The 20,580-nt window shown below is 41.7% G+C and overlaps 1 protein-coding gene across 1 annotated transcript in view; it reads right to left on the bottom strand.

Annotated features, from left to right (window-relative positions):
• Window positions 1-20,580, bottom strand: part of sorl1 (sortilin-related receptor, L(DLR class) A repeats containing) — a 66,803-nt gene that overhangs the window by 25,603 nt on the left and 20,620 nt on the right. The window contains exons 8-28 of the mRNA XM_042343832.1: window positions 18,894-18,995; window positions 17,947-18,113; window positions 17,122-17,314; window positions 16,576-16,693; window positions 15,338-15,411; window positions 14,372-14,460; window positions 13,942-14,120; window positions 11,245-11,431; window positions 10,545-10,673; window positions 9,793-9,878; window positions 9,116-9,288; window positions 8,600-8,731; window positions 7,797-7,888; window positions 6,955-7,201; window positions 6,214-6,352; window positions 5,277-5,447; window positions 4,826-4,939; window positions 4,020-4,142; window positions 2,508-2,627; window positions 1,144-1,266; window positions 464-574 (exon numbers count right to left, since the gene is read on the bottom strand). Of these exons, the coding sequence (XP_042199766.1) occupies window positions 464-574; window positions 1,144-1,266; window positions 2,508-2,627; window positions 4,020-4,142; window positions 4,826-4,939; window positions 5,277-5,447; window positions 6,214-6,352; window positions 6,955-7,201; window positions 7,797-7,888; window positions 8,600-8,731; window positions 9,116-9,288; window positions 9,793-9,878; window positions 10,545-10,673; window positions 11,245-11,431; window positions 13,942-14,120; window positions 14,372-14,460; window positions 15,338-15,411; window positions 16,576-16,693; window positions 17,122-17,314; window positions 17,947-18,113; window positions 18,894-18,995 (2,869 nt within the window). The remainder of the gene's footprint in view (window positions 1-463; window positions 575-1,143; window positions 1,267-2,507; window positions 2,628-4,019; window positions 4,143-4,825; window positions 4,940-5,276; window positions 5,448-6,213; window positions 6,353-6,954; window positions 7,202-7,796; window positions 7,889-8,599; window positions 8,732-9,115; window positions 9,289-9,792; window positions 9,879-10,544; window positions 10,674-11,244; window positions 11,432-13,941; window positions 14,121-14,371; window positions 14,461-15,337; window positions 15,412-16,575; window positions 16,694-17,121; window positions 17,315-17,946; window positions 18,114-18,893; window positions 18,996-20,580) is intronic.

The following is a 20,580-nucleotide window of genomic DNA, read 5'->3' as shown; positions in this document are numbered from 1 at the left end:
CCTTCACGTAGGACAGCGTCCCAAAGCGCTTGACAGTGGCGGAGTCTGATGCTGAGCCAACGGAAAAGGTGACCGTAAGCACAATCGAAAAGGATGGTCTTTAGGTAGGATCTGAAGGTGGGGAGACATGAGGCAAGGCGGAGGGATTGCGGGAGAGTTCCAGAGTGGCTGAAGGCATGGCCACCGATGGTGGTGCGGAGGAACAAATAAGGGGGCTGGAGCTAGCCGAGCGGGCTGAGGCAGGGGGTAGTGGAGTAGAGGGTAAGGAGATCGATAGGTAAGGAGGTGCGAGGGCATGACAAGAGGAGCCTGAAATTGGTCGCTATGGTTAGCTTCACGGAAAAGTGTATCAAGAATTTTTTACAAGAAGAATGGTGCACCCCATTAAATTATATTTTATTTGAGATTATATTGCAAAGCTTTGAAAATAAATACTGGTTTAATTAGAGGTTCCAACACTTACTGCAGTTTTCCTCATCTGAATGGTCTGGACAATCTGGGACACCATCGCAGCGATGGATCATTGTAATGCAAGTGCCATTGCCACATCTAAACCCATGACATGCAGAATCAGCTTTAACAGGGGTGGAGGAGAGAAAGGCAATTTATCAAAACAGCTTTGAACTAAGAACAGTCCAGCACGCCAATATGCCACAATCCTAATACAGTAATGGGTGTTTCGTCCACAAAATAGTCAATTCACTTTACAGTATATTCTGTGAAGTGCTTTGAGATGCCTCGAAGATATGAGGTGCTATATCAAACACTATTATTAATAGTAGTATCTCCAAGCTATTCTAGTTACTAGGTCAATTCGGACAGAATGAAACTAGTTCCAACACTTACATGGCATATTAATTTATGTTTTTTTTGCCTTTGTTACTTGAAGCACTTTCACTGTTTCCTCTCTCGCCCCCTCCCTCCACTCCCCAGACCCAATGACACTTAGGCTTAGGATTTTTCCTCAAACCTTTCCTTAATCAGCTGAACAGAAAACAAATGCTAACTGGACCTGACCCTCTTAAATAAAACAAAGAAATATGCCTGCATTTTAACTAAGGTTTTTTTTGGTACTAGTTAAGCCAGAATCACTTTCTCTACCAGTTGTTTGTTTGCTAATTTTATCGCCAAAGGGAAACTTACCACAGGAGTGGTCTTCATCGGACCCATCACGGCAATCATCATCTCCATCACAAACCCACCGGCGAGGGATGCAGTGTCCGTTGTGACAAGCAAAGTTGGTTGTGTCACAAGTGTGTTTATTTGCTAAAGAAAAATTAAACAATAAGCACATGCCCTCATTCATAAAAACAAAATACTTTAATCAAGGAAAATTCACATATCTAATGCACTGGCTATGACAATATACCCAAGACTGGAAATTCCTATTGGTATAAGTTCGCTGCACTTGAGGCAGGAGGAATTCCATCCTTTTGGTCAATAATAATAATCCTTTGCATTTGCGGCTCATCGCATCTTCACGACGTCTCAAAGCGCTTCACAGAATATACTATGAAGTGAATTGATTGAATATTTTGTGTGAAAAACACGGCAACAAATTGCACACAACAGTGTCCCACAAACAGTTGTGGAATGAGTGACCAAATTATTATTTTTTAATTTTTGAAGGGATTTATTACCACTGGGAAAACAATCCGCCAATCAACTAACAACTGGGTTCCTACTTACTGCTAGGTAAACAGAGACATGCGGAGTAAGGAAACTTGCCTAACGTTTCGCCCTGCCCAGGAATCCAGCGGCTTGCGAGGCGAGTGCTCTAACCATCTTCATAGAAACTCACTTACAACTTCCTAACATCTACACACAAAGCGGAACTAGCTGAAGAAAATAAACTAAATCTCTCATGGCTATATTTTAAGAAGTTCACCTCAATCTTCCACTACGAAAATTAGGTCAAGATTTATTCTGTGTCTCTTACTGGGATTTTTATGTTTCTGCCAAAAACAAATCAAGCAATAATACGACATGCTGTTTAAGGCGATTAGTATTACGAAATACTTCCAAGTCTTAAGCAAACATTCTCAGAATTTCTGGATCTTAACTCTTCACGGTCAGTTTGGTTGCACTGGGTAGCAGGAAAGCCAATAATAATAATCCTATCATTTGATCACTTATCACACCTTATCACGTCTTCAAGACGTCTCAAAGCGCTTCACAGAATATACTGCAAAGTGAATTGACTGTATTTTGTAATGCAAAAGTTGGTCTTGTTCAGATTTTTAAATGGAGCAAATAAATTTTTCAACCAAAACTGTAATTTCCAAAAATTTGTTTTAATTAAACCATTAGATTGCAAATTCAGTTAGGTTTTCTTTTTCGCCAAAATACACAGTCAATCCACTTTACAGTTTATTCTGTGAAGCGCTTTGAGAAGTCTTAATGACGTGTTGAGGTTCTGTATCAAATGCAAGGATTACTATTAATAGCAGCAATGAAGGCAGGAAACAGCTAACATTATTATAAATTACAACAACACTGGCTCTTACAAGTGCAGTTCAGTTCATCCGACCAATCACGGCAGTCATTGTCTCCGTCACATTTCCAAGAGAAGCGAATGCACATACCACTGGCGCAGGTAAATTCATCATCCTTACAATGGTTCATAGCTAGGAAAGTGGGTGGAACAAAAAATGTACAAAGTCACCATTTACTCTTTCCTTCCCAGAGAGAGAGACAGAGAAAAAGAGGCGAGCGGGCGGGCGGGGGCGGAGCGCGCGGGCGGGGGGCGGGGCGCGATAGAAAAGAAACAGAATCAAACCTGCCAATTCCCAAGACTTTTACATAATCTTACTACTTAAACCTTTCTCCCCACGGCTTGGCTGACAAGAAGAGTTGTGTGTGTGTGTGTGTTCAGATTTGCATCAGCTCCTCTGTTACTAATACTTTGGATAAGAATTCACTACTAAACACGCTGTTGGTAATCTTGAAAAAAAGCTGCAATTCATCAAAGGGATCAAAAACGAACCCTCGGGATCACAAGATTGTTTCTTGCCGCTCAGCTAACTGGTGAGAGATCACCAGTGGACCCATATCGATCATTGGAAGTTTGGTTTGTGGGGCTAACAAATTACTTTGGGAGACAACTAACACTTTCCAACATACAGTAAGAACAGAAAGCCAGGGATAGGAGTGCAACAAAAGTGCCCAAACAAAAAAGATAGATTTGCGCAATATTAACCCCTCATTGAATATTGAAGGGTCAGGAATTGACACTACAAGGATTTTTGTGTTCTCCAAATCATGCTTTTAAACATTAAATGGTAACTTATCTGCAAAAAGTACAGATTATCTAACAAAAAATGAAAAAAATTAAAATAGCACGTAATTTTATTAATTCAGAACTGAGCAAAACAAGTTGGGATATAATGGGAGACTGGACAACAGAGACTTTACATTCGTCACCAGAATTCTCCACACTGGGACTTCGGGATCTCAGTTAGTGCCCTCTGCCAAAGCCCCGTCCAGTCCAACAGAGGAACAGGTCATCCCATATGGCTCATGTAAGTTCCTTCCAGCTAGTTCGTCACCATCACTCAGTCAGAAAAGGTAAGAGGTCTCTGCCTGCCCTCTGTTGGACACAGACTCATTGTGCAGGAAACCTTAGTTGAAGGAAATATTTCAAACGCAATGGCTTCCAAGGAACAGATTTTTTTAAAAAAAGCACCAGAGTGAATGATTTGGAGTTTTTATAATAATAACATTTGATAAAGCACCTTACTACGTCTTTGAGACGTCTCAAAGCGCTTCACAGAATATACTGTCACGTGAATTGACTGCATATATTTTGTGTCTGAAACGCAGCAGCGAATTGCGCACAGCAGTGTCCCACAAACAATCGTGGATCGAGTGACCAATATTCTGTGAAGCACTTTGAGACGCCTCGAAGACGTGATAAGACGCTACATCAAACACAAGCATTGTTATTATTATTATTGAGACCGGCTTATTTCGAGCCACCCCCCACCGACACCTAACTGGAAATGGGGTGGTTCACTTACAGCATTGCTCCTCATCGCTGTTGTCCCCACAGTCATCTTCACGGTCACACCTGTACGAAAGTGGTATGCACATCCCTGAAGATTGGCACTTGAACTGAGAGTTCAGGTCACAGGACGTTGTTGCTATGAAAAAAAGAGACAAAATGCTCTAAATTCTAAAAACTGCACCAACCAACATGCACTATACCTCCCTCCACGTAGCAGGAAACATTTAGGCTAGGTGTGGGACAGAGACCTAGAAAATAGCAGGCCCATAAATCTTTCAAACTCCGAATGGCTGGTAAAGTATTTCTCAGATGTTCATTCCAAAGCAAGAAAACATCAATTAAAGTTTGAAAAACAAATAAGTCTCTGTGAGCCACTTGATCTGTAAGAACAAAACCACAATGGGGTCTGTTTGGGAAAGATTTATGCTGGCTTTATACTACAGATCAGTCGTTGACAGCGGGAGAGAGTTGACCAATGATGGTAGAGAGGCCGGCTAGTTTAAGATTCTGTGGCTGGCTGTTAGGACGTTTGCTACCTACATGTGCAGAAAGCTCCATCAGCTTTATTACTCTAATCAGCCACTATCTGAGCAACTGCAGGGAAACGGCCATGAGCAAAGCTGCCTAATATTCCGTCATAGCTTCCAGTCATCACTCACTCTTCCTGCAAAATAAAACTAGCAATGGTTCCTTCAGCAGGTTTCTAGACAACCACATTCAACACAAAAAGGGGATTACATGGCTTCACATTGCTATTGCAGCATATACATGAGTCTCAGACTAAAAAGTAGTTCAGATCTCAGGCTAAATGGTACTTACGACAATCTCCTTCATCACTGTAATCACCACAATCATTGTCGTTATCACACTTCCAAATGCTGCTGATGCACTTGCCATTGGCACATCTATATTGGCTAGGTAGGCAGCTGATGTCTAGATGAAAATAAGTCCACGTTTAAGAGAAAAATCATTTGATTTATGAACACAACCAAGTGCAAGCCCTTGGAGAACAATCAGCATCAGAAAGAGGGACATAGTTGGCAGAGAACCAACCCACATACCACCAGTGCCATTGGTAAAAGCAGTGCCCAAGTTGGAACTCTGCATTCAAACTGGTTTACATGATACCAGTCATAAGTAATATGTGAACCAGACATGAATATAACTGGTGCCACTATCTAGGATCCCAGCCTCGTACTGCAAGCGTTTTCTAGACCAGGGTGATCTAACTGGCGGCCCGCAATGTCATTGGGTGCGTAAAGACACTTACCCTCTTTCGTGCAGGTATTATTCCTGAGCACATAGTTGGGTGGGCACTCGCAATGAACGTCACCAGATGGCAAAACTGTGCTGCTGACTCCTGCAGGACACGCACACCTCCTACCCCCGGGTTTAGGAAGGCAGAGCAAGCTACATGGCTTCTCCGTACACGCATTTTGCCCTTGCAAAAAGAAATGCACACACATTGTTAAAGGACAAAAAGCTACAAGCAAATAAGAACATTCTGCGAGTTACTGATACATTCTGGCTGAGACTTTGCTTGGAGGGAAGGAGGGAGAGGAGGTGGATGAAGAGACCAAAAGTGAGACATTAAAGTTTAGAGCAAAGGAACTAGATAATATTAGAACACAACACAAGAACACAAACATCACAACTGTCATAAGTCAATCTCCTAACCAACAGCTTGGGTCTCTGGATATGCATTTTGCAGAACTTTTCTTCAGGAGACTAAATAAACATCAAAGTACATCGCATGTGATCTGTGGTAGGAATAGACTTGATGGGCATCTTGGCCATCAAGACAGGAAAGAAAAATAGATTACACTTTGACTTGTAGCAAAAGGTCATTGCTTATGGCATTCGCTGAGTCAATTTGTAAATAAAGATCACAAGAATTGCTAGACGAAAGAAGACCAAGGCCCATCTAGATTGCCTCCCACCATCCTGGCAGCCCCATGCCCATGTCATGTCCCAAACTGTATACCGAAATATTTTTTTCTAACAAAAATCTATCTAATTTGCACCACCAACCTAGATTTACACAGGTACGTACTTGTGCTAACGTAGTGCAATGCAATGCAGCATCCAATTCTGCCACTGTCAAAGACAATTGGGTAGTCACTGAAGATTTACCCAACTGATTGGTGAGTGACTTTTTAATTTAAAAGCTAGAAAAATAGAAAGTTTTTAATTAAAAAAAGCATTACCCCATGTCTTGCCCTTGTAGAACAACTTCATATCCATGACTCCAGATAAACCAGTAACCAAGGACTGCACAGCTGAACCGTCATACTTGAAAGCCCTAAAAATGCTCATTTGCGACCAATCATCCCAATAGATTTCATTCTGTTAAAATAAAGATCAAAGCAAAGTGACATGAGTGAAATGGGGGGTGAATGGGAGTGAAATAGGAACAGTTCTCGCCTGGGTATTCAACAACAATACAATTATTTATGTAGCACCTTTCATGTCGGGAGGACATGAAATTCAGTGTACGAATCATGATTATAGTGGAGTCCTGTAACTTAGTGGTTAGAGCACTCGCAAGCGAGAGACCTGGGTAAGATTCCCGGGCAGGGTGAAACGTTGGGCAAGTTTCCTTACTCCACACGCCTCTGTTTATCTAGCAGTAAGTTGTTAGTCAATTGGCGGATCACTTTTCCACGGTTAATAATCCCTTCAAATAAAAAATAATTTGGTCACTCAATCCACGACTGTTTGTGGTATGCTGCTGTGCTCGATTGGCTGCCGCGTTTCGCCCACAAAATATACAGTCAATTCACTTTACAGTATATTCTGCGAAGTGCTTTGAGACGTCTCAAAGGCATGATGAGGCTATATCAAAATGCAAGTATTATTATTTATTTATTTTTCAATTCTGAATTATACTCGATTGTGCATTTTATGGAAACAAATAACAATATTGCAGCAAGAATTTCAATAATTACCTTAAAAACACCAATGGCATATGGGTGAGGCAGGTTCTGTACAAGTACAGATCTCTGACCACCACTGAAATCTGCCCGTTCAATTCGGTCACCGTAGGCTTCGGTCCAATAGACCCACGATTCGTCCACAGTGATTCCATTGGGCCATTTAACACCAGCAGCGACAATCCGACTGACATTGAATCCGTCCATATCACTTCGGTAAATGCCTACCGCATTGTCACCCCAGTCTGTCCAGAACATCAGGCTGCAAATAAAAGCCCCCACGCACAAAATGGGGTAGCGGATCAAGAACCCAGAGTTAATCCCAATAATTACATTTGAAGAGAAAGCAAAACTAAAGTCACATCTATTTTACACATCTATTGCAATAAGTCAGGCTGCTTTTCCATGCAGCATTCACAAATAAAAAGAGTAGTTACTGATGGGACAAACACAGTGGGCTAAATGGGCTACTTTCGGAACTTTTGAAGCGCATTAATGTTGAAAGGTCCGCGATTCTGGCTCAAGCCACTGGGTGGCACAGAAATATGATACACTCCAGCGTTCAGGACACTCCAGCACCCTCTTGCGTTTACAAGGTAGAGGTTCAAAGACATGAATTTGCAGGTGGAGAATTTGATTTGAGGCTCCTCTGCACACTTGTCTTCCATCTAGAGGTACGAATGTCAATTTCCTTTGACCACACCTCCTGGTTCGTAAATGCCTAGCTACCAAAATTGGCAAATGCCCAATGCCTGGGACACTGACAAAGTTAGTAATATTGTGCTATACCTTAGAAATGTTTAGGACACATCAAGTTACACACATCCTAAAGCCAATTTTTAACTACTCACACTCACCCTTTGACAGAAATGAGCACCAAAGCTCTTGGATGATCCAAGATGGTAGAATTCACCAGAGTGAGACGCAGGTCTCCACTGGGGTTTGAAACCTAATGCAATGAAACGAAACGGTACATGAATATAAAATATCTGAAATCATTCAGAGCTGCTATTTCTTCTTCGTTTGCCAGTGACTGTCCAAGGTTTAAGAGATAGAAGAATGGTAAACTTGATCAGATCGGTACCATGATTCAATCTCTTTTTATTTGATTAAGGAAAACAATTTGCAGATTGGAGCAAAGGACTGAAATGCATCTGATCAGGTCTGCAAATAGTTCAGCCCTGCAAACCCAACACATCAAATTTAATTTTAGTGAATATTCTGCTCATGGATAGAGGGGGAACGAGCAGTGTCAAGGGACGGAACAATGTGCTGCTTTTTCCTCGCAAGGTCTCCAGATATGATCAGATGCAGTGCAGTTAATCACGGAGACCAGCCCAGTCTTTTGACTGAACACCTCAATTATACAGCTGAGATTAGGAATAAAGAGCACACAACATTTAATGCAAGTCGGTCCAACCTTTTGACTGCTGAGGGCCAGATGCCCTATTTGAGAAACATCCGCAGGCCGCATAAGCAATATTTTTGTGTTACCCTTCCAGCAACATAACATTTCCGAGCTAGAGGGTGAGCTCGACGGAGGGGGGGTGGGGTGCGGATGAAATCGGTCCGTGGGCCGCCAGTTGGAGTACCCTGAATTTAATGTATCCCAATTCTTATCGACTTTTAATTTCAAAATAAAAACGCTCATTGAACTTGCTTCAATTTTCTTGGCTTCAGCATCTATCCAGTAGAGGAGCTGGCTGATGGGGTCGAAGGCCAATGCTTCCACGGTCTGCAGCCCCTCCTTGATTATTATCTCTTGGCCTGTACTCCCATTTAAGCACAAACGCTAAATAAAGATAAAAAGAGATTAGCAAAGGTACAAGTAGAGGACCAGAAATGGCTTGGGAATAGTCCAAGACCTTGGTATCATTTCACTCACAAAATATAGTGAATTAACTTTATAGTATATTCTGTGAAGCGCTTCGAGACGCCTCAACGACACGACATCAAATGCAAGGATGATTATTATCATTATTACATGCATTCTCCATAGTTTAACCTTTCATATTTATGGAACGTCCTCCCGATGAGAAACGCAAGTTGTGGCTGTTGTTGACGAACACACAGGGTTTGGTTGTTTCAGGTTTAAGAGGGTGGAGTCTCAGACACCAAACAAGCACAGGTGCGTGCAGCTGCTTGGCACACTCCTACCATACCGTAAGACACGTACCTGAATAACGTGCCATGCAATGTCTGCCCAATATACACAGTTGTGTTCGTAGTCAAAATCCAAAGCTACGGCTCCTCGTAGATCATAAAGTGGCAGCTTCTCATCTGTCCCGCTAGATAGATCGTAGCGATGGATAGAGCTCCTCAGGGCATAGAGAATAAATTCGTTCTCCTCTGCAAAGAAAAAAAAAGATACCAAGGTTTAAAATCTGATTATACTATGAGAGAAGTTCCTCAAAGACAAAGCCATCTCTCTGATTCACTCACTCTGAAGCAGTCTTTTGCATTTCAAATCAAGATGGTGGAAGCCCAATTTTGCACCTACCATTCATTATTCCAAGCTTGTTTAAAACAAAAGGACACAACTCTGGCGAGTGCAGAGTCGGAGAATCCCCTCCCATCCCACCAAATAAAAGTCAATCCCCACTGATTGGAGAATGATTAATTTTGGCCGGAAATCAGCAGGGTTGGGGAGGTAGGGTTCGGATGACAAAGCAACTGGTACATGATCAGTCAGCGGTGCCCAGATCAGATTACACCCTTGTAAATCACTCCAGGAAAAGTTCTGGTTTTCATAAAATATAGACTTATATTTTTCAGAGGCTTAGTACAAAATGGGACCATTTGCAATCAACATCTTTACTAGAATCGTGTTGGAAGAGAACAGTGAGGGCTCACCTCCCATAGCACACGGCAGTATATCACCCTCCAAACGAGCCTCCACATCTCCACCACTGCAACTGTCTCCTGAGATTTTGCGGTAACTGGAAGGTGGTGGGGGGGGGAAAAAAAATCAAAGGGCACAATTGATATTTGCATGAGTTGCGTTACCCTTCCAATCATTCTGTAGCCCAAAATAAATGCATGCAAGGTAACAAGGTTTAGTTGGTGTTTTTAACGTTATACAATTCCTCATAAATAATAATAAACAACAAGGTACAGCGCCATTCACATCGGAAGGACGTCGCTAGGCATTGGACAGTCAGAGAATTGGACCCGAGCAGGGAGTTAATAATAATCCTTGCATTTGATATCGTGCTTTTCATGTCGGGAGGTGTGGGTAGGAGGGTGGCCAAAGGCGCGATCCAAGAATAGGGTCTTGAGACGTGCCTTGAAGGAGGCCAGCGAGGGACCGAGGCAAAGGGAGGGCGAAGGGACAGCAGGATGAAGTTCCAGAGGATGGGGCAGAGAGACTAGAGAGACTGAAGGCCTGACCACTGATGGTGGGGCGAGGGATGCGGAGCAAGTCGGAGCCTGCTGAGCGGAGTGAATGGACAGGTTGACATGGTGTTAGTACGTCTCAGCGGTGGGAAAGATCAAGGCCATGGAGGGCTTTGAAGGTGAGGATGAGTATTTTGAACTCTAGCCTCTGAGGAGCCAGTGAAACCCAATACTTGCAGATGGTTAGCTTGCTGTTATTGTACACCTACCCTTTTGTTCTCCTGTATGTCGTGCCAACAGGGCAGGGTACAGGTGAGGCATACACATTATCAATGAACTCGGGGTCTGGTATGCAGATCTCAGTCTGATAATCTTCACTCATCTTAAAACCAAAGTCACTAAAGCGAAAGAAGACAGAATTTATTTTTATATTAAAAAAACACAAATTTGTGGCAAAACTGAACTCGTAGCTTTCGAAAGCGTATTTTAAGAATACATTACAAATGTAAAAGAAAAATAATCTCACTGTGAGGTTAAAGAAATTTAATTTCATTGAGTTAAATAACTTAAACAGAATCAAGAAGATTTTATTGTTCTTCGTAAAAAGTATCTGAAAGAACACTGATAATCTCATTTGAGGAACTAAACAAAATATTCTGGCTTGCAACAAAAACAATAATCCTTGCATTTGATATAGCACCTTATTAAGTCTTCGAGACATCTCAAAGCGCTTCACAGAATTTACTGTAAAGTGAATTGCATGTATTTTGTGGGCGAAAATAAAATCCTTGGTGAGGGGTAAAGGTTATCCTGCTGACTTTCAGCACAGGGGATTCCCAGACAAGATTTAATGGAACTTCTCAAAGTTTTTGTTCAATCAATTACAGTAACGATATAAAGGGGACAAGGAGCTTATAAAAGGGTTGCATTATGCGTGTGATCTATGAACAGCCTGCTAGACGCCATTACCATTCATAGTCTTGTCTTGTGCAGGAACAGTTGCTGACTGTAATGGGTCTGTCAAAGTCTTCTCCGTTGAAGCAGGTTGCATGAGGGGTCCTCCGCTTGTAGACGGTTTTTCGACCAAGCAAGCACTCGTTTCCATGCTCATCAGAAGGTGACCAGAGCTTGTAATCATTCTCCGAACATGCCACTCCTGAACAATCCACATACAAGGATTAAACTTGACATATTCAGGCATGTACACCAAAACATTTTTCTTAATTAGTTGGAGGTTAATTAAGGTAGAGAACAATTGTACTGAACTTTGTTCGTCTATCTTGTGATATTCAAACCTCACACATGGATTCTAATGTTTTGCCAGCAGAGGGCATTACAATAGCATTCAAATGCTCGGGTATTCAACTGAGCAGGAAAATATTAACTGCTCATAAGCAATATCATCACACCTCAATGCCACATTTCCAACCATAAAGGAAAACATATTTTCTACCCCACTTCCCGACCCCAAAAAAGGGACAAATAATTTCCAAATAACATAATTAACCACGATCACTGTTGGACAATAATAATAATAATAATCCTTGCATTTGATATAGCGCTTTTCACGTCGGGAGGACGTCCCAAAGCGCTTCACAGAACACACTGTAAAGTGAATTGACTGTATATTTGTGGGCGAACACGGCAGCCAATTGCGCACAGCAATGTCCCACAAACAGTCGTAGATTGAAAATGACCAATTTCTTATTGTTTTTTTTGTTTTTTTTTGGAGGGATTATTATTAAGATATCTGAATAGCAAACGCGGCAGCCAATTGCGCACAGCATTGTCCCACAGACTGCTGTGAAATGAATGACCACTTTTATTGGGGGATTGTTGACCAGGACACTGGGATAATTCTCTTCTCCTTTTTGAATAGTGCCACTGTATCTTTAATGTCCACCTGAACAGGCAGACGGGATCTCGGTTTAACGTCTCATCCGAAAGACGGCATCTCCGACAATGCAACACCCGCCCCAACACTGCACTGGAGCATAAGCTTAGACTATATAAGTTAAAGTCCTAAGAACATATATATTAAGAACATAACATGTAACACGCGTCATCAGGATTAAAGGAATGAGAACAACAAATTACATTTGCATTCAGGATCTAATAAGCAATATTAAAAAAAATCTGTTGCAACAATCATCACTCCAATCTGCAAATATTGAAAGCAGTTTGATTTCCATAACAGTCAATATGTAAATCCCAAATGCCAGCTTGTTTCAGGTCTAATCCCAAAATGATGCTTGAACCCACACTGCTCTAACCACAAGCCGAGTCCTTCCAACTGAATCAAACTGATGTGCAATATAGGTGCCATCAATTGGACAATGGTTGCATTCAAACATTTCACTGCTTCAACTCAGCTCCTAGCACATTCCACTGTCCCCTCTCAAAGCAACACTCACCAGAAGTGGAAGCTAAAGTGAAACATTACTTCTCCACCAAATCTCGAAAGTGTGTGTCTGCAAAGAGGAAGCTCATGGAAAGTACCTTTAATTCTTCCATTTTGAAAAAGTGATTTAATAATAATCCTTGCATTTGATATAGCGCCTTATCACGTCTTCAAGACGTCACAAAGCATTTCACAGAATATTCTGTAACATGAATTGACAGTATATTTTGTAGGTGAAACATGGCAGCCAATTGCACACAGCAGTGTTCCACAGTGGTGGATCGAGTGACCACTTTTTTAAAGAAAAATTATATAAGGGATTATTAATCCTGGAAAAGCCATCAGACAATCGACAAACAACCGGGTTGCTAGTTACCCCGCAAGCCTGTTTACCTAGCAGTAAGCAAATTTGCCTGAAGTTTTCCCTGGGAATCAAACCCAGGTTCCTCTCACTTACGAGAAGAGTGTTCTAACTACTACACTACAGGACTCCACGGATTTGGCAGATGAATATCATTGTACTGGTTTATCCAAGTATTGAGTTGAACTTGCTGTACTTTTCATACCCCACTAACTCCATAGTCATGCAAAGGGCTATACTTAACACAGCTGGTTTCTAAGTATTGAAAAATGTGTAACCTAAACAAAAATATGAATTTAATAGGAGCAAATGGTACCAATTATTCACTCACCAGACAATGGGAGCTACACAGAAATAAAATTACACCATTGTCAATTTCCATTGACGCTGGACTGTGATAACAGGTCAGCCTGACACAGTGGGGAGTATAGTCTAAATTAGGGATGCTGAAAGCAATCAAATATATCCTTGTGATTGGATTATTATTTGTCAGCTGCATCCGGTTCGGCAACTTGTTGTTGTTGAATGCTGGTTCTTAAATTGTAAATTAACAACTGTTTGAACTCAGATACATTATATTTGTTTCTGAACACAAGATTTGCTGCTTTCCAATGGGTAATGTTCCTTTGCACAGAATGCCCAACCCAAAAATGCACTTGAGGCAGAATCCAAAATAGCTTTTAAAAGTGAACTGGAGAAATACTTATATTTTTTTTCCTTTTTAAGAGGGTGGAGGGAGAAAAAGGGTCAGAGAGTGTAACTAAACGGATAGACAGCTCTTTCAGAAAGCTGACACAGGCACAATGAGCTGAACTACCTCCTTCTGCGCTATAAATTTTTTTATGATTCTCAAGACAATTTCACTGAGGCAGAATGGTTAGCACTGGGGTGTGGACTTACGTACCCAGCGTTAAGGTTGTGTTGACCTGAAGTATCAACCAGCTGTGGCTGTTGTCTGCATAGGAGCCAAAGATGGTGAACACAGTGCTCTTCTCTCCTGGCTCGGTGAGCAATCCGTACACCACCACATTTTGCTCAGAGAAGATAAACGTCTTCCAAGTCTCTCCCTCATTAGTGCTGTATCTATTTTTAAAAAAATTATTCACAGATTAACTTCTTGAAAGCTGTGGCAGAATTGATGTACACTATTCTGCACAGCAGGATTTTTGTAATCCGTGTAAAAACAATCCATTCAAAATATACATTAAAAGATGGAGAGGGGAAGGGGTAGAGAAGGTGGATATTTCATAAAAAGGTGATGATACAAAAAAAACTTAGACGAGCCAGAAACATTTTGCTCGTGATTAGAGCAGTGAATTCTTCAGTTTACTCACTTCAATTCATTTGTAGAGAAAGCCTGCGGTATTGCCACCAAGATCCCTCCATGATCGCCCCATGTGTAATAATGTGGACCAGGAAGGGCCTGGAGCAAAGACATGATAATAAGAAGTTTTGAGATTCCCACAGTGTAGTGGTTAGCACCCTCGCTTCGCCAGCAAAGGACACGAGTTCCCCCTATCAAATTCTAGCCCCATGAAAACTGCTGAGCGCAATTGTTTCCTCCACAAGAAAAACAAGTCAATCTACTTTTATAATATATTCTGAAAAGCACATTGAGATGTTTCATCAACTTTATAAGGCGCTATATCAAATGCAATTATGATATGAAGTTTGTTTTGCAAAAGGAACTCAAACATGCAACGGGTTAAGAAAATCCCAAGGCTGGCTTTGTGTAACAAATTGATTAAAGATGAATTGATCCTCTACTCGGTCAGAGGTGGAACCAGCAAAACATTGGCTGCACAATCTTGTAGCCAGATCTCCCCAACTCGTTCTCGGCTCTGGCTCAAACTCCAACAGGCTCTCTTGTCATTCACTGAGGATTAAATCATCCAGTGTGTAATCTTGCGAGTTCTGTTTGATCTCCAACTCAAACCACACAGCCAATCCGATGCTACGACTGATATTGTCCATCTGTGCTCTAACCTCACCACCTCTGGTGCTGAATCATGCCTTTATTCACTTCAGTTCCAGCGTGTTGGGACATGCTCCTGACGTGAAAGGAGCTTATACAAATGTAATTTGCTCTTGCTGTTCAAGGATAGATTTCCCCAATGGTCTGTTTCTAAATTCCCATCCCGATATTTTTAGCTACCCAGTTATAATCCTTGCATTTGATATTGTACCCTTATCATGTCGTTGAGACATCTCAAAGCACTTCACAGAATATACGGTAAAGTGAATTGACAGTCTGTGGGTGAAAAAGGTCACAGTTTGTTGTAAACAAAGACAAAAGTTACCTCTCGCCATCGAACTCCAGCACTACTTGAAATATATACATTAGGCTTGTTTGCCAAGTTTCTGCCAATGGAACCTGAGGAGGGGAGAAGCGTCACAAAATCACAGCTGGATCCTTTTATAAATAATGCACAACTTGAGATAAAATGAAAAAAATTCTACGAACAATTGAATTCGGAACTAAAGCCAGAAATGGCTGGAAAACCACAGCACATCAATCAGTATCTGAAGGAGAAAGATAGGTTAACGTTGTGTTGACACACTTCATCAAGCTGAGTGATTGACCTGCTGTGCACTGCTAGAATTTTCCAGTTTTACTACAAAGTTCAGTCCACATAAGGCACAAATATTGGTTTAAGTTACCCCTAGACTATAGCCTTTGTACCCTGTACTATTTTGTTTGTCGTTCTAACAAATCTAAAATTTATAAAGGCTTTTTAAGGAGTTATATGAGAAGTCACAGATGTGTGCTAACCAGCACACAAATAACTAGGGAACTAAATGTACTTGGATTTTCAGAGCTGTGAGAATGACTAATTACAACTGCTGTACCAGTGAGATAACACATCATGAGGAAGGTGCAAACAACAGGCATGAGAGGGGACAGATTTCCTATCCAATTAAGATAGCAATTCACGGGGTAGTTATAAATATTCCAGGGTTTTGGGGCATAAATCACTGTTTACCACCAGGTCTATTGTGATGGAATGAAATTCATTTATCCTCTGCCTTTGTCTCACTCAGAGGTTAGACTCTTTTCTGTTGGGTCACTTAAATTGCAATGCATCCAAAAGGCTTTTCAGTTTTCCCTTGCGTTTGTGATTCCAGATATTCTATGAAGCTGCATTCTTACAGAAACCTTGATGCAGTCTGAAATGGATTCTCACCATCCATTGATGGCAAATTTAAGTAAGGTTCATTCACTAAAGCACATTATTATGACGTTGCAGTGAATATCTTTCTTCCCCCCCACTCCATAATTTTGTTTCACATGAAATTAATTTAATTAAATTAGGCTCCCTAGGGAGACGGTGCAAGCAGAAAGGGTTGATTCATTGATAGATTTATGTCAGGAAATAATCATGTCATGCGACTGCCAGGATGGTGGAAGGGGAACTGGATGGACCTTGGTCTTCTTTTGCCTTGCAAATTCTTATGTTCTTCAAAACAGAAACAGATCAAGGACGTTATAAAAGTCCGTATATTCAGCCTGTCCCGATCAAGTCTTTTAAAGCATCACCTGTTGCAACAATAAGGCCTGGAGCTGACTCTTTTGAAAGGATGGGCATTCGGCGGAGATGGAAGTTGGCTAGCTGGCTGTAGCGCTGTGCCAGATGGAGCGAGCACCCTTTTTGAAGCTGCAAAACAGAAATGTACATTCACTATCGAAGCAGCAACAAAAACGTGCATTTATATAGCGCCCCTCACGCATCCCAGAGTGCTTGACAGCTGAAGCCTGACATCGAGGGAAGTGGGGTGGGGGGTGCGTGACTGCAGGCATGGTCGAGGAGAAGATCTGAAGATGGGGAAGGAATGGGGCAAGGCGGAGGGATTGAGGGAGAGTGTGGCAGAGTTTCAGAGTGCAGTGGCTGAAAGCATGACCACCAATTGCAGAACAGAAGCATTCGCTATGGCACGGTTTAAAACAAAAAGCACCTCCTGCTAAAGAGAAAGAAACTAGTTTAGTCCAAGACACTGCAGTTTCTTAATCCAGCATTACTCAGCAATTCACAACTCTTGCAGCAACGTAGCAGTGTCAAAACTTTAGTAATTTCCTGGCTCTTACCTCACAGCTAATTTTGACACCATCACTGTCATAACTTGGCGCCTCCAGGAGCTGCCATGTTCCACCCTTGTCGAAGGTTATCACTGATCTCATGTTCTCCTCATTGTAAGAGCCATTCATCTGTGTAGCAATGTAAACTCCTCTCAATCCATCCACACGGTGAATATCTGCAAACGGCTCATTTGCAAAATACCTAGGTTAGAAATAAGATTTTTTTAAAAAAAGATCATACTTGCAAAGGTTCTTGGCACATTGTTGGATTGTCACTACGGAATAACCGACTAATCTTCCTTACATTTTATAGCATGTCTATAAGGTAACAACATCTTAAAGTTCTTCAATTTAATACATATTATCTGACAGCTCGAGGCAAGGTCACTCCCTTCATGGCTGTTGGTGGGACTTTGCTGTGCGTGACTTGGCTGACACATCAGCCTGCACTTGGCAGCAATTAGGTGTGAACCGCTTTGAAACAAGGAGAGATTAAAAGATTGTGCAAAATCCCAATTGGTGCGACTGCTCATGATTAGCAGATCAATCCCCTGCACTTTTTAACCCATTCAACAACAACATTCATTTATATAGCCCTCCCCCACACCAGGTAGTGTCCCAGAGCACTTTATTCACCATCCATAATTTACCATTTTTTTAAAATACATTTGCTGCAATCATTAAGTTAACTGCAAATACACAAAGATCTTAAAAACAGAACCGCAAAGCTTTGATACCACAAGTTTTGCTGGAATCACAGTCCCTCTCTGAACTACTGCAAGCTGTGTTCATTGGCACTACCGCCCTCGTTACTCGCACGATTTATGCACTCACCTGACCAGGGTACTCCCTGCATTTGCTGGACTATAATATAGTACATTTTCCAGAGAAAGGGAAAATTTCAGCCCCTCCGCTTCAGAGATGTAAAGATTGGTCATATTGTTGTTGTGGTTGACACAAACAAACACCTGATCTTCTGAAGCATCAGCCACGTAATACTCCTGAAGAGGATGCAAAAGAACCTCGGGTTACATATAGGATACCATTGCGTGTGCTCACCTGGGTTAGGAACATAGGAACAGAAGCCTGTTCTGGCATTCTATAAGATCATGGCTGATCTGTACCTCAACTCAAATTACCTGCCCTTGTCCCATATCCCCTGATACTCTAACCTATCATCATTATGGCTATTCTACCATCTTACAATTCAGAACCAAAAGAATAAATGCAACACTCCATTCACATAAGCCTCACTAGTACATTCAGATTGTAATCGGATGGTACAGCCTGGCATAGAGGTGGTAGGGCAACCAGCTGTGGACTGAGAGGAGTGAGAAAAAAAGAAAGAGCTGAGAAATAGAAACTAAAGAAGCCTCACAAAAGAATTTTCAGCGGGACATATTTATTAAAATTAAAAAATACTATTGATAATCTCACTAATTGGTCAAAACTAATGTACAGCCCTCATGGTGATTACGCAGTATCACAGACTGCTGGTGCTCTGCACTCACAGAGCTCCTAGGACTATCCAGTGTGAAGGGTTCTATGTAAGTGCCAGTTGTTTTGACCATGATAGCACACTGGAGCAAAATGACAACAACTTGGATTTATATAGCGCTCTTCATGCGGGGCAGCGTCTCGCAATGCTTAACGTCTACAACGTTTGCCAAGGAGCAACACTTCAAGCAACTAAATACTTTGAAACCAAACTGGATTTGCATCAGAGAACATTAGGTTTTAAACAAAGAATGCATTCTTGTGATATTTATGTTACTACTCACCATGATTCGGTACCTTGTGGGGAAATTGGCTGCTTTCATGGGTTTCCGATTATAAGAGACCCACAACTGCACTTCTGAATGCTCCTGGCTCTCAGGAAGATTCTGGAAGAACAAGAAGTTAGAATTAGTTTGCAAACTACTAAAAGGTTTTTGCCCACAAAATATACAATGAATTTACTTTGTATTATATTCTGTGAAGCCCTTTGAGATGTTTCGAAGATGTGATAAGGCGCTATATCAAATGCAAGTTTTTTTTTGATAAAGCCAAGACATTTGTACTGGGCAGGAAGGCACCACTGGATGGCACTCTGGAGACTCACAACTCAACCAAGGTCACATTTGCATACTCGGGAGTCGCATTGGTTTACTTCACCAAGAATAAACTTCATCAACACAACAAGCCATTGCCAAAAATCAGTCTAATACTTCCTCATAAAACTTAAAGCTCCAAATATGCTTCCTTCCAAACAATAAACCTTTTGGGATTTCCTTCCTTTCAAATATTAAGTTCTTTTGAAGAACAAAGCAGTACTGTATGAAACCTGAACACTATTTTTCTCAATCCAAAACAGCTCGTTAAACAATTAGATGAAGGATGACATCAGAAAGGGAGCACACTTCTAATTTATTTTGGCACTGAATCATAGTCCATGTGAATCAATTTGCTTCACAATCACTGATTGTCAGGTCTTCAGTGTTTCTGCCCCATCCTTTAGAACTCCATCCCATAATCTCCTTGTCTTGCTTCATCTCTTGTCTCCTTCAAGGCACCTTTCAAGACCCTCCTCTTCGACCACACCTTCAGCCACCCTCCTACCTCTACTCTCCCTGCCCTCCAAACCTCCTGATTTCAACCCCCCAATCGGGTCCAAATTCCTGGCTGTCCAGGGCCTCCTGAAATGAACGGCGCTATACAAATGTAATTTGTTGTTGTTCCTTTACTAAATTCCCCTGCATGGAAAAGCCTATTTTCATAAAGATGCATACTCTGATGAGTTTCACGGTATTCAGTCACTCAAGGCGCACAAATTAATTTACTTTCACAGAAAGTTAAAACTAACATCTCTGATATCTTTCCAGACACCAGTGGGGTTGACTTCGACAAGTGTAAAATCGTGTGATTTCATTCTGCACTGTGCTTCCACTCCCACATTAGCATGTGATAAATCACGTTCCGGGCTCAGAAAGGTTCATTAACTTCTTTGATACAAACCGTGCAAGTGTGAATGTGGAACAGTAAAAACAGTAAAACGAGTGTGCCCAAAATGGAGGTTGTTGACACTGACAGCGTTGCTACAGACCAGACCCATATAAAATTGATTCTGCTATCCACTGTAGCTCTATGTTCTATTGCCAGCTTATCTGCATAGTTAAATCTAGCAAAAGAACGACAACTTACATTTACACAGCATCTTCACGTCGGGAGCACGTTCTAAGGCATTGGACAGTTAGGGATTTGGACCCGAGCTGGGGGTTGAGATCAGGAGGGGTGAAGGGCAGGGAGGGTGACCAAAGGTGCGGTCAAAGAGAAGTATCTGGAAGGAGGCAAGGGAAGGAGCAAGGCAGAGGGTGGGGCAGAGAGGCTGAATGCCCGACTGCCGATGTTGGGGTGGGCCGGCCAGGGACATGGAGCCTGCTGAGCGGAGGGAATGGCATATTGATAGCTGCTTGTATAGCAAAGGATGGT

This window comes from Callorhinchus milii, unplaced genomic scaffold (genome assembly GCF_018977255.1).
Source record: "Callorhinchus milii isolate IMCB2004 unplaced genomic scaffold, IMCB_Cmil_1.0 Scaffold25, whole genome shotgun sequence".
NCBI lineage: Eukaryota > Metazoa > Chordata > Chondrichthyes > Chimaeriformes > Callorhinchidae > Callorhinchus > Callorhinchus milii.
The sequence above is the reverse complement of the archived record's forward strand: the minus strand, read 5'-3'. Positions and strand labels throughout refer to the sequence as shown.